This window comes from Glossina fuscipes, unplaced genomic scaffold (assembly GCF_014805625.2).
Source record: "Glossina fuscipes isolate IAEA_lab_2018 unplaced genomic scaffold, Yale_Gfus_2 28, whole genome shotgun sequence".
Taxonomy (NCBI): Eukaryota; Metazoa; Arthropoda; class Insecta; order Diptera; family Glossinidae; genus Glossina; species Glossina fuscipes.
Window position 1 is genome coordinate 2,222,765 of NW_023998423.1, and position 14,536 is coordinate 2,237,300.

Below are 14,536 nucleotides of genomic sequence, written 5' to 3' on the forward strand. Positions count from 1 at the left end.
TTTGACGAACGTAGTGTATACCATTTGTTAGATACAATTAATTTATCTCTCAAGTCCGTATGTGTGATGGGTAAACAAGTTGAATGATTATTAAGATCTGTACTTTTAAGGAGAACACGTTAGCATTACGAAGATAATAAATCATTTTGAGTAAATCTCTCTGGATGTGGTCACTAAGTTAGTGATCAATATTCAGCCAGAGTACGCAGGAGTGGAAAGCTTAACTAAAAGAAACAAGAATAAGGCAAACATTTCCACTCGTACTCACACACACACACAAGCAAACAAACAAACAAACAATCTAAAAAAAACAAGCAACAAAATTTTGCTCATATTTTTTTTTCTTTTTTTCTTTTTGTAATTTATGACTAGACCATCAAGTAGGAGAAGAATACGCTTAACGGGTCTATTTGGAATGTTGTTTAGATTAACTTGTTAACGCATGAATCCATTTAAATAATTGAAATTTTTCCAACTCATAGTTGTAGACAGAATACTGATTGATTTAGAAAACAAAAAAACAGAAGACTGGAATTTTTTGTTAACTATTTTTTCGTTTTATTTATTTATTTTTTTTTTTTGAAATTTTGAAAAACAAAAAAAGTTCAACTGATGAGATTTCATTTGCACTTTTAGTTATACCATAACATCACTAAACGCTAACATATATGTATGTGCATTTAGATTTATTTAAATGGTATGCAAAGGCAAGCATGTGTGTATACACGCGTTTTGTTTTCGTAACGCCTTCGCTTGAACAACAACGGACGAACAGATAGATACAAAATGTATGCGAAAGCGTCACTAATTAATTTGCAAATTTTTTAGATAGTTCGGCAACGACATTTACTACTGCAAATATTTATGCCTGGCATGCCACAACACATTCCATAGGCATATATTCTCATGACAATACAATAACAATAAAAACAACAATAATAATAATAAAAAAAAAAAAATAAAAATAAAAAAACGAGACATTTATTAAAACAAAAATACAAGTTTTTCATAACGAAATGGTTGTCTGTCTGCCTATAAAAGCCACATAATTAATTAATGCGGTAGCAGAAGAAACAACAGCAACAACGACAACAATAAAAGCAAATAACACATCGCAAGGAATAAATATTAATAATAAATTTTTTTCTTTTCATTTTTTCTTTTCTGCTTCGATTTTTTTTTTCGAACTTTCATGAAACAGCACGTTTGGTGGGCGTTCATCATCATAATGAGTCGTCTTGTTCCTCGGGTCCTGATTCTCCACGTCATCATAATACGTTACATGGTGCCGCCGGCGGCGGTGGCGGTAGTGGGGGCGGTGGCGGTGGCGGTGCTCACTCAAAGGATATGCCCTTAGATTCAACGGGCTTGGCAAGCGGTCAAGGGAGAGCTCAGTATTTATCAGCAACCTGCGTAGTATTTACCAATTATTCGGGTGACACAGCCAGCGTAGTGGATGAGCACTTTTCGCGAGCTCTCAATTTCAATAATAAAGACAGTAAAGGTACGTTAACAAAACCGTATATGATTTAACAGGTGTTTCTGTTAATTAAACCAAAATAACGAATCAAGAAGTTAAATAAGATCATTAGGGGTAGAAATTATCTCTTACAACGCGCATATCTATCTATCTATCTATCTATCTCATTAACACTTACGGCAATCATGGCTCATTAAGTGCCAACACGATGAGGTAAATGTAAATATGCATCCGTACCTCTTTTCGCGTACTTGCGCGCGCCTATATATATATATATGTGTGTGTGTATGTATATTTGCGTGTTTATGCCTATTTGATTTTTGCTATTCTACCATATGTTTTATTTATGTAACTCTTTCTTTGGCATGATCAAAAGCCTTAAAGCTGTCATGTAACTGTCACGCACTCTTTCACTATACAACACTCACTTGCTTTATCATATCTTTAATGAAAAGGCAAAAAAAACACACACACACACACATATATATATATATATATATATATATATATATATATCTATAAAAAATTATGCTTATAATTTACTCATTAGCAAGTTGTATGACGGTGTGACGCGGCTCCTCCCTAACAGTTCTTCTTCTGGGGAGCCCGTTTTATCGTCTGTCTTACATTGTAAAACATAAGCGCCTAATGTTAATATTGTCAACGTCTCCGCAGCAGATAAACAACATCTTAATACAAAATTCAATTTTGTTGTTGTTGCTCTTTAATTTGAAAATCTCTCAGAACCACACCGCACATGACAACCATAGAGAGAAAGAAAGGAACAAGAAACGAAATACAATTCTTCTTCTTCCTCTTCTTTTTTGCTTATTTTTTTCTCATATATATGACATGCGACTCATAAATCTGTTTGTTATCCAACAATGTTTTTGTCAAATTATGACAATTACATGATATTTTTGTTGTTGTAAAATGTAAGATAAAAAGTTGATTTTATTCAATTGAGTTCTTTTCATCATTCCTATCCTCTTAAGAAAATGTCTTTCAGACACGAGAAGAGCTTTAGCATTAGGACAAAATGTCATTGCAATTACAATGAAATATCCCATCCCGTTGGCTTAGTCAACTTAATCGCAATATCCAAAAAAAAAAAGAAGAAGCAGAGCTCTATCTTAAATTCTTAAATTAGGAAGAATTCTTTAAAGGTCGAAAATAAATCTTCATCAGAAATGTGAATCATTTCCACATTGCAATGTTGGTCTCCTTGTACTCGCAAAATGGAAAGAGTTTGATGAAAAGAGTAAGCGATCTCGTCCGGTGCCCCGCGATAAGGGTTTATTTGGCAAAATTGCGAGTCTTATCAAATCCTGCTTTCTGACATAAAAACGGTTACGACCGAAATTTCATAATTTGAGGCGTAATCATGACAATAACGATATTCTTTTCGGATTCGACAAATTGCGATCTTTGCTTCACCAGCTTACCTAAATCATGTGAAGCGATTTTCAAAATAAGAGTGATGAGTGAAAAATAGTACGACTTATGAACAAAAGTCCCAGGACAATGCAAAAAAGAGCAAAGAGTAAAATCGATCCAAAGCAATTTGAATAGCGATCGTTCTAGGATAAAAACATGTTCATCAAGACGGAGAGACGGACAGAAGGGCAGACAAGATTAGACCTAGATTCAGCAGGTAGTTCAGGCGAATATTTGGGTAGGAGTTTTTCAGAAATATATTCGTGGGACCGAAAGTTATGGACGAAAGCGTCAAAAATATGCCGCTGTTTAGTTTCCTCTTCTTCTGTCTTATGCGATATAAAGAGGATTCCAAACATTTAGAAGAAAAGTTTACTGTTCTTGATGTGAGCAAAAGGCAACGGCACTTATGTGGCCCTTTATCAATTGTTTTCATTGCATTTTTATTTATAACATTTTAATGTGTTGCATAATCAATTTAGTGAAAAAAGTAAATGCATTGCTTGAGAGAACCATTACACGTTTTGTTATTTATTTCAGAGTATCTCACATTGTCTCCTATAAGTTTTGCTAGACATATTTCATCTGACATTGTACAATGACAATGTGTCCAACGCGCCCTTTCTTTTATGGGTAAGGCGCATTGTTCGATATTGTACAATGCCGCGCGATGGGGCAGCTACATCCGAAATCAGCCGGGGACAAAAGAAAAATATTTTAATCGAAAGGATTTTGTCAAAATGTTCGCAACTCGCAGAAGAAAGTTTCAGAGATCCCACAAAGCATACATACTCTTGATCAGCATTAAATTCTGATTCGCTTTATCCATGAACGTCTGCCTGTCTGTCTGCGCACTGCCTACTTGCATAATCTCTATTTTAAACATTTTCCTGGCCGCAAAAATGAAGCTATGGACTTTAAGTTTGGCAAAAATGTTTGGAAGCTCTTGCAAGCAGGTGTGTATTGAGGACAGGACAAATCGATGGAACGAAACGCCTGCAGTATGGGGTAAATTGGGAACAATTCTGTGTTTGAAAAGCTAAAAAAGAGGTTTTTTGCTCATTGCTCATAAACTGTAGCAGGTAGATGTACTAAAAATGGAACTTATATTCTATGGGCAATGGGAAAAATCGGTCAGGCCTGCTCACTATTATTATGTATTAAAATATGATTTTTGCACTACCTTTATAACGCGCAGAAGGAAGCTTCGAAAAGTATACAAATTCTTGGCCAGTTTCAAGTTCGGAATGCACCTAGGTATGTGTGTCTGTTCATTTGTCCATCTGTCCGTCTGACAAAGTGTGTAGTACCTGTGTCAAGCGTACTCCAGTTAGCGAAAATGAATATAACGCCAGCCAATATCTAAAAGAATTTGAAAATGACCCAAACCAGGGAAAGGACACACCCACAACGCGACAAATGCCTATGCAGCAATAACTGGGAACATCTTTGCTCTCCGGGTTTTTTTTCTTCTTCCATATGAGATATAAAACATGCACCGCATAAATTTTTCCCGTTATTCTGAAATTGGAAAAATTCAGTCGCGCCGAGCCAACGTTGCAGAGTATGAAAATTTAGTTATTTTTTCCTTTTTTTAGTCTTCTTAGTACAGCATTGATTCGGTCATGACCGAATATATATATATATATACAATTTTCTTATTTGTTATAACTTAAATCTTCGCCTACATATGATTATCCCTGTTTTTGCTAAGAACCACAATAATAGAGCAATAAATTGGTGACAATAAAATTTAGAGCAATTACTTTGTGGTAATTGAAGTGGAAATACGTGCTAGATTTGGTAAAAGATGTTTACGTTTAAAGACTCTTGCGGGGATAAAATGGAAGCAAGAAGAAGCATAGAGATTCGATAGAGGCGAACAATTTAAATAAAATTTCAATTAATTGAAATATTTGTGTTTCATTATTGGTTTGTCGTGGTTTTTTTTTTCCTTTAAATTTTTGTTTTTTTTTTTTTTGTTTTTAATTTTTTGTTCTAAAAGAAAGAAGTAAAGGTGGAGGCGGTAAAAATAAAAATTTTATCTATGTGTATATCGGGTTTGCTGTACTGTATGGCATTTTTTGTTGTTGAAAAATAAAAAGAAAATATGTCGCCCGGTATGCTAAACGTTTGCCAGTTGTTGCTATTTGAAGCCTTTGTGGCGAATGCCATTGCATACCATTTAGATGCATGGCGGGCTTTAAATGCATTCATTACTCAATTAGCTGTGACTACTAAAGGCAACAACAACAACAACAAAAATAATGATAATAAGAAAAATCTACATTTAACTAAATAGTCAGTCAGTCAGTCTGTTCAGTTTAGCCCAATGATCACTAAACACAATTGCTTTATAGCCTAAAAATATTTAAAACGCATAAGTAGCACGCTTTGGGGCACATGCGATACATATGCATATATCGCGCATACATATGCGATGCAAAACGAAATGAAATTTAAAAAGAAACAAAAGCAAAGAAAAACTTTTTAATTAAACTGCTATTTATTCAATGTGGCCTGGCCTATAGCCGACCGATGCAATTCGATGAAATACCAATTGCTTATTATATTATTGTGTTGCGACAATGCACACAAGGCAAACGTGCATACAGGCACATACTGCTGCGTGCTGTTGTATGTGTGCCTTTCTATTTTTACATCAGATAAAATGTATAAAGTATCGGAGAAAACATTTGAAGAGCCGCCAACAACTGCCGAGTTAGTTAAACAACGAGCAAATACCGATAGATAATAAATTCTTCTTTATCTCATAATTCGTACTCGACTCATTCGGCGGTATATTAAGGTATGATGAGAGCGCCTATGAACTAATGCTACCGTTTACTTGCGTGTGGTCAAAGAAGTCTTTTATTATCCGTACGATTTTACAGAGCCTTTTCAATTTCCTACAGGTGCGGGATAAAGACATCACTCGATGCTCGCATCCCCGTCTTTGCCTTACTAAGTGATTGTCATTTAGATGTTAGATTAAGATTAGAAAACCTCTATCTTATACAGTTTCCGTATTACTACTCAAATTCCATGAGCACTGTCCTGTTCGTCCTGTAATCGTCAACGTTCTTAGAGCAAAACGAATGTTAATAAATTTTATTTATGGTATTCTAGCGGAGACATAAAGACGCATACGTGCGTATACGTGCCCGTATCTCTTATTGTGGTTATTTATGTTAATGATAAGTGCGTGGCATTTGTGGTCGTTCAGAACTCACTCAAGCGTATATTTGGTATACGCGAGAGAAGAATCTTTTTAAAAGCAGCTCAAGCATTAAATGACGAGAATGTATTAATTAAATTAAATCTTTTTTTTATTTAAAAGTGTCGACTACTAAACTTTTTAGCTAACAAACTAAAAGTGAAAATCATTTTGAAGACTTATATAAACCGAAACAACTCATTAGTTAAGCCATTCGTCAAGCCATTGTCAAATACCGCTAATCAAAATTAATTCATTGTGCCGTTGAATTATTGGCTGGTTATGGCATAAAGCGAACATATATACAAACATATCGTCAACATATCTCGACATTTCCCAATGGATTAGGGCTTTCATCTTCCGTCTTCCTTTAAGACAAAAGCTCATCTAAAATGTTGCTTTGCTTGGCGCTTGAATTACAACGCAGCCGTCGGTTATCTCTCCGTCTGCGAAAAACTTTAAGAAATTTGAAAACTTCAGTTAGGCTGGCTTGTGTTTATTCAAAAAAGAAAAGAAAAGTGAACTAAGTTTTGTAAACGAAGCTCTGTTTTATTTTCAATATTTCGAGGATATTGCAAAAAGTGCCTACGGTCCAAAATCACCAAGACGCCACGAACTTTATTTCCGAACCGAATGCAATGCCTTTTATTATATCTGAACACATTTCTTACGCCGTTCATCGAGTCTTTCTTCATCTTTTAAGAGGTAGTATTTAAAAGGAAAGTATCTCAATGATCGATCGACCGTGTGTTAATCCTTGAGCGCACCTAGTGTTGTTCATTCAATTTTTTAGAGACATTAAAAAGTAGTTTGCTTTCTCGACTGTCGCAAGCTCTGGCTGACAGTCGTTCTTCTTTCGTCGACAAATATACATAACTTGAATGACACGTAAGCGTGCAAGGATCAGACGGTTTCACTTTCTCGCCAATACGCATGGCCCTATCTTGAGTTCAACATCCAACACTCACAGCCATAACCTTTTTAATTAACATTTCGGTACAGCAGCGGCAGGAATCCGCCATTGGGAAACTCCATATCTGATATGTAATTGGGCGTAGGACAGGTACGAATGTGTTATAAAATAATTGTTATATAGTTTCACTGAAATTTAAAAAAAAAATCATCTTCCGCGAGAGCTCTGCTGTACTTACCTTTGGATATTTCCACGCGAGTTTCTACAGAGATAAAGAACATTTGCCTATCGAACAAGTCCTTCACAAACTACCTCGAGTGGTCACTTTTTCGCTACCCTCCGTGTCTATGGGGAAATTTACCTGCTCCTGTTCCTTACTGTTGCATTCTCCACCATTTGAGGTCTTGGCACTTGTAAATCAAACATACGCTGACGTTATGCAATGTTTATTCCTCCTGTGCTTATAATCCTTCTTGAAAACCCTTGCCCACAACTGCGTTGGGCACATATGCTGAGTAGCTGAAGAAATCTTATTTACAAAGAAAACGTTTTATAAATAAAGTTCTTTGATGAATTGATGAAACTTGGTTTCAATTATTATCTCCTCTATAGAAAATTAACGGCTCTTTGGCTTACGTTACCTTCTGGTTACATGCACTTTGGCGGTGAACTGATCTTTTTCTCAAGCTTAAGGAAATGCTTGTTTCTCTAAGCTAGAAATTACTTAAGCGCTCCAATCAAATTTCTTTAATATATATATATATATAATCAAATGGATATTTATGCACATATATATATATGTATATATATATGTATATATGTATATAAGTGCCCATGCGATTACCTATATTTTATTTATAATATTAGTGTGCGGTTTATTTATGAAGTTCAAAGAAACGCTTCAGTGCATCAGAATTCGAAAGACATAACTTTTACTAACGACAGAAAGACGAATATACACTAACCGTTTCAAACACAAACTCGTCTCTCTACAGTTCATCACACAATGACGTTGAAAAAAAAAGAAGAAAAAACGCTTCTCATTCAAATTCACAACATTGAAGAGTAAAAGACTTGCAGACGATGCTGACGATGATGGTGATGATTTTGGCTGTTTCTGGTTGCCTAACTGCTTGGCTTAGTCTTTATACATAAATAAGTAGCACCCCAGTAGCACAGTTAAAGATGTGACACCAGAATCGCACATGCATAACAACAACGCAACAACGTAGAGCACATGCATACGAAAACAACAACAGTCGTCTTATGACAATTGTACTGCGTGTATATGTACGATTGTCTTCCCTGTTCATATGTACATGTGTATATACGCAGACATTATATATATTGCACACAAATGCAAACAGTCTGAGTTTGGAATGTTGTCATCAATGTTGTTATCCTATGTGTAAGTTGTATATTTGTGTTGCTTTTTGGTTTACTACTGCTGCTGTTGCGTTGCGTCTAAAATTTAAGAAAAGAATTTCGAATTCCGTGCCCTTAAATGCATTCCTTAACGTTTATGTTACACTTGGTCGTTGTCTGTCTGTTTGTTGCGTCTCTCGTTGTTTTTCACGTTACGTTAACAACAACAACAACAACAACGACAACAATTTCAAGTACTTTCCATTTTCCATTTGAAAAAGCCTTCAACTCTATTTTCGTCGAAAGTATTCGAAAATTGTTCCAATGCTGTTTTGCATTTATGTGCAAAAATATAACGGAGCACACTTTTCGCAATGAAGCAAAGACGCAAAGACGACATCGCCGGCTATAAGAAATTCATGATAATTGTACAAAATGTTTGCTTTTGCTGCTCTTACTCTTCCTTTTGTTCATGTTGTTGTTGCTTTTATTGCTGTTATTATTGCCGCGATTGTTGTTGTTGTTGTTGTTGTTGTTGCTGATATTGATGTTGCTGATGTTATCTCAACAGGGCATAACGTTGTTAAGTGCTGTGTATGTATCGATACGCCTCGACTCCTCCACGGCATTACATTTTAATCAGGCATCAGGCTCCTTGATGACTCATTTAGATTCATTAACATTCATGCCCTGATATGTAAATGTTTTTCATTTAGATTTGCAAGCAAAACAGTTTTTCTTCCTTTCGTTTCAATGAATTTCTTGCTCTTACTGTGTAACGTTTTCCTTGTTTGTTTCAGAAGCCAGCAGTCCTATGTCAGCCCGCAATTTCCCACCTTCGTTTTGGAATAGCAATTACGTGCATCCCGTGACAGCGCCCACACATCCGCAGGTAAGCCAATAAGCGCAATGAGCGAACAGAGTTCACGGCATTCATTCAACGCAATTAAGCGCAATTTTAATTTCGTTTATTCCTTATACGTTAGATGAGTGATTTGTATTCGTCGGATGGCGGCTATGCAACCGATCCTTGGGTACCGCATGCTGCCGCCGCCCATTATGGTACATACGCTCATGCAGCTCATGCTCATGCGGCTCATGCCCATGCCTATCATCATAATATGGCCCAATATGGAAGCCTTTTACGTTTGCCACAACAGTACGGCCACAGTTCAAGGTAAAAATGCAGCGTTTTATTTAGCATTTTATTGCTCCGTCAATTTCTTTCATACTTCTTTCAACTTTTTATTTTTCTTGCTCCCCTTTCATTATTCCTTCCCAAGTCGTTGTAATTATTTTCTCATTAACATTTTATTCTGGTTTTGTTTCCTTTCTTTGTTGTGCTTACATAACAGACTGCATCATGATCAGCAGACCGCTCATGCATTAGAAAGTGCTGCCGCTTACTCCAGTTATCCAACAATGGCCGGTAAGCTTTTCATTTCTTTTCTCTCCTCTTTATATTCACCTACATGCCTCGGTGTTCGTTTAGCGAATGACAATGAATGGTCATCGCTAGGTAAACCCATTATTTGCTGAATTCTTTTGAAGAAAAGCAATTTTTTTTTTTTCGCTCTTGTGTGTATGTACGTAAGCAAAGTTTTTTTTCTTTCTATCATACAATTAGAAAGCTTTCTTAGATGAATATTTATCCACGAAGTCCCTAAAAGTTTAATATAAACCTTTACGTATTCGAATATTTTAATATGTCGTCTTGTGTTAAGAAAGAAGAGAATGATTTTCGTTACGTACATAATATATACAACTATTGTTGTGGCTAATGCTATACACGAAGATGGTGACCAAAGGCATTACTTTTGTCATTGCTTGTATTCGCTTTTTTAATTTCACTCCGGTTCTCTCTTTACATATCTTTTCACTCATGAGAATAGAAGAAGCGGAACAGGACGCGAATGAAGAGGACGGCAAACTTAGAAGGCAAGATAAAACTATAAGACCCCAAAAACCGAGATGCAAAGAAAAATTCTTGAAGATCGCTGAGAAAAGAAGTTTTTTAAATCGCCTCCCATCAATTATTGACGCTAGTCTGCACCTCGGATTAAGCAACTGCTTGGCTGATTGTTCGTATATTTCTTGTTATCGAGACAAAAAACCTAGTGATGTCATCTTCAATTGAATGATTCTTGTTTGAATAAAGTCATCGTTTGGGGCAGGCATGGGTAACCGCCGGCACGCATGCAACCCATGATATCGTTGAGTCCGCCCTGCTATTATTCGCAAATAGTTTCGGGCGCTGGGACCGCTTGACTCGTTCTTCCTTATAGCTCGTCTACGAGTTTCCCGCTGTTTACAAATATTTTATACGCTCGAGGTAGCTTTTATATTGCTGTTTGTTACAATCCCAATGCTGCATATACCTGACGTATTGTTTGTAACTCGAAAGGAACACCTAACGCGTCCAACTTGTTTCCCTTTACACCTGGAGATATTCTAGGTTGAATGGTGTGTCTAGGTGACTAACTATCTTCCACATTTCCGAAAATTGTGGATAAAAAGGAACGAGTCGCACCGTCTCCATATATGTATGTCATACATTTTCAAAGTGAAAATTTGTACAAAGTGCAGAGTTGTAGAACTTTAAGTTTGCGCGGAACAAATCTGCTCCCGAATTGGATAACGTACAGATTCATGGAGAGGGACAGAAGAAGAGGAAAAGTTGCAAAGAAAGGAACGCAAAAAAAAAGCGAAGAAAGGGCTGTTACTGCCTATCCAACTCTCTTTATTTCTCCTTTATTGTTGTTATTGTTAGCAATTTCATCTTTGTAGTTATTTGTCTACCCGAAGCCATATGTTGTTTTTCACTTATTACCGTTACCTTTACTGCGGTTGGCTATTAGTTCCTCCTTAACTTAAATTTTAGGTTTAAAAAGTTGTAAAATTACAACAAAGTACGGAAACAATAACGACACTCCACTACTGCCACCATTGCATGGACGTGTGTTTGCGCCCTAACAGAAGTTTATTCAAGTTTACATTTCAGAAATAAAAAAAAAAAATTCTATACCAAGTGTGTAATAATGTATGCATCCCGTACGTACATGTTTACGCCATATTGTGTATCAAGCAACCCCTGATAACAACAAAACATGTCATTCGTATGTAATTTATACGAATGCTTTGAACTTTTTCTAAGGGGTTACAATATAAACGGCATACGAAATTTAAAGACATACAGGGTGCTGTGCTATTTTAATGGCTCATATTATAAAGAAAAGTTTCATTGGCTTCGTTTTCCTGAGGCAGGGGTGAAAGGAAATAGAGACATAGACGCCCTACTGAAGAATCGGTTTTAGTCTAGTTTAGCTAAGAGCTTGAAAATTAATATTTATTTATCTGTTCATGTCATTTACAATCTGTTCAAAGCGATGTAAGTAAATGATGAGAAAAAGAGCGGAGGTTATTGTCCCCCAAAGCAAACAATAAAACAAATAACGGATGTTATGTGTAAGTATGTAAAAAGCAACTATATAAACTTAGCCAATTCATTAAAATAATTCAAGGAACAAAAATAAATTAATTCCCAGCTGGATGATGCCGCTTCGATTTCATCGGATTCAGTCTGAGATGATATTTTGCCTTGAATTCGTGGTTTGGTGAAACGAAACCACGTCATGAATAGTTTTGTTGGCAACTAGCCACGGGACATGAACAAAAAGACTGAAGATGTAAGGTTGATCTTAGGTTGAAGTATTTCGACAGCATAGTTGTCGGGTGCAAATAGGTCGGAGAATGGTCTTTTATAATACGTATTCATGCCTTAGTTGCGATTTTGAGCGAATTAATATTCTGGTTTTCACGGTCAAGTTGCTGCCGTTCGCCTCTTGCAGGAGTTTTCCATTTTAATTTTTTTCCAACATGTAAGCCATACCCATAGTTCGTGATATCATTCAAAAATAGTAAAGGACAAGAATCCACATTTAGCATAAACGTGGTAGCTGTAGATTTTTCTGCATTTGTTATTAATGGAATACTAAAATAAACGCTGAATGTAAATATTTTATAAACCATTTGTGGTGGTACCGCAATAATGATTACTTCTGATCTAAGCCTGTCTGTCCGTCTACCCATCTATCCCTCTGATGTGTATCCGTTGTATTCTGGTATTCAATCTATTCAATTCTCGTTATCTGGATGATGGTATACTGATCTGTTTTCGACCGACGACAAACGCTATTGATAGTGATTCGGATCGGGCCGCTTTCTCCCCCATTCCACATACAACGTCTTACAAAAAAAAAACAAAATCTAATTTACAGTCTTTTATCATGAAAAGAGGGACAAAATAATGCAAGCACCATCAAAGTAGTAATGGATTACCTCAGTTGACTTCTCAGCCACCTGCTAATATAAGGGCTGTCATGAAAATGAAAGAACGATTGTATCGCGCAAAGTCGTGTAGGGTGTATTCATGGTCGGCCTAGTTCTAACGTGCAAAGCTGTACGAAAAATTGATTTCAAAAAGATAAGAGATTTCCCAACCAAAGTTGTGGCTGTAAGTGAATTAGAGGAATGAAAGTTAGACTTAACCTTGATTTGCTAAATAATGAAGAAAAGTATGGTTGACACCGAATTTCTTATTATTTCATGGTTGTCTAATGAGAATACAAAGCACTTCTTCATTGTTTTGCGCGCCCCAAGCACTTTCTTCTATTCACTTTTAATAAGTCGTTCTTCTTGCCTTTTATTCTTCATCTATTATACTTTATCGTATTATCCGGGATCCGTCACTAGTTTTTTATTTTTATTTAATTTCTTTTGAAAAATGAAAACACAAGGGAAGACTTTAGATGGATAAATGCATGTAACTCAATCAGTTTGATAGGAAATGATGTTCGTGTATAGCTTTACAGCGGAATTTATTCTCTTCTTACTTGTGTGCAAATACTTGAGAAATTCTTTTTAAGATAATATGAAAATAATTTGAATTAATTTTCTTTTCTTTTACGTATAGGTCTCGAAGCCCAAGTTCAAGAATCATCAAAGGACTTATATTGGTTCTAAGAATGATACCCAAGAGATCATAAAATGCCTGAGCGATCAACTGCTACTTTCAAAAGCGAATCATTTGACTCAACGTAAAAAAAAAAAAAACGAAATCGGTCATCTAAGGAAAAGCGAACAAAAAAAGGAAAAGAAATAAATAAAAAGTTGTTACAGCAAAAATAAAAAAAAAAGTAAAGAAAAATCACAAAACACAAGTGCAACAATTTGTAATATTTAAACGAAGAAACTAAAAATCATTATAATTTCAGGTTATTTTAATTATTATTATTATTTTATTTTATTTTTTTCGTTATAGTTTAATTTAATTTAGACTTTTATGGATTAAAAAAAATTGTCGCAAAATCTATAGAAACAAAAAAAAAAAGGAATTTTTTTTTGCAAATAGTTTTTAAATTATTTTTAATAGCATTAACGTACTTATTATTAATATTATTTTTTAGTTCTATGCCTATGTATAAAAAAAAAAAACCAAGTTAAACAATTAAAATTGAAAAAAAAAAACCTAAAAGAAATAACTTGAAAAATTTTAAAAAAAACAAATTAAAAAAAAAAAAAAAGTGGAAGAACGTAAACGACAACAAATGAGTTTCATTCAGAGAAAACCTTGAACTAAACTAAAAGGCAAAAAATTATTTTAAACTTATGAAAAGAAAGAAAAAAATCGTATAAACAGGCAGGCATTCAGTGGGATTGGACACACTGCAGCGATGGAGGCTTATCTTGATGCAAGCACAGTCACAGTGGAAATCAATTTCAATTTTAAAAATATCTGTTATATATGCAATTGTGTGTTTGCTTTTGTTTTAGTTTGATGGTGGTGGCGTCATTAACAGAGGCGCCTAACTCCTCGTTGATTATTTATCATGTTACGTTTAAAGATGCATAATTAATGATGATGGAAACCCAGATTGTCAGAGTTTAGCGGACCATTATGATAACTTACAAGCATAAAAAACGTAAAAACAAACATATCAACAAACATATTAAACACACATATACGCACTCGTACAATCACTAAGTGAAATGGATGCGTATGATACGCGTACGGTACGGTGTGCTTTTAAGATTCTTGATCCAGGTATGAAAATCGTACGGTTAA

At 35.3% G+C, this 14,536-nt stretch overlaps 1 protein-coding gene across 2 annotated transcripts in view; it reads left to right on the forward strand.

Moving 5' to 3' along the window:
* The window catches only part of LOC119636451 (protein vestigial), a 32,577-nt gene extending 19,053 nt beyond the window's left edge, over positions 1-13,524 (forward strand). Inside the window, exons 4-8 of one of the 2 annotated variants that reach the window (XM_038031787.1) lie at positions 1,202-1,504; positions 9,213-9,304; positions 9,399-9,589; positions 9,768-9,841; positions 13,385-13,524. In XM_038031787.1, the coding sequence (XP_037887715.1) occupies positions 1,202-1,504; positions 9,213-9,304; positions 9,399-9,589; positions 9,768-9,841; positions 13,385-13,434 (710 nt within the window). In that variant the 3' untranslated portion in view covers positions 13,435-13,524. The remainder of the gene's footprint in view (positions 1-1,201; positions 1,505-9,212; positions 9,305-9,398; positions 9,590-9,767; positions 9,842-13,384) is intronic. The other variant, XM_038031788.1, reaches the window with a different exon arrangement.
* The last annotated feature ends 1,012 nt before the right edge of the window (positions 13,525-14,536 follow it).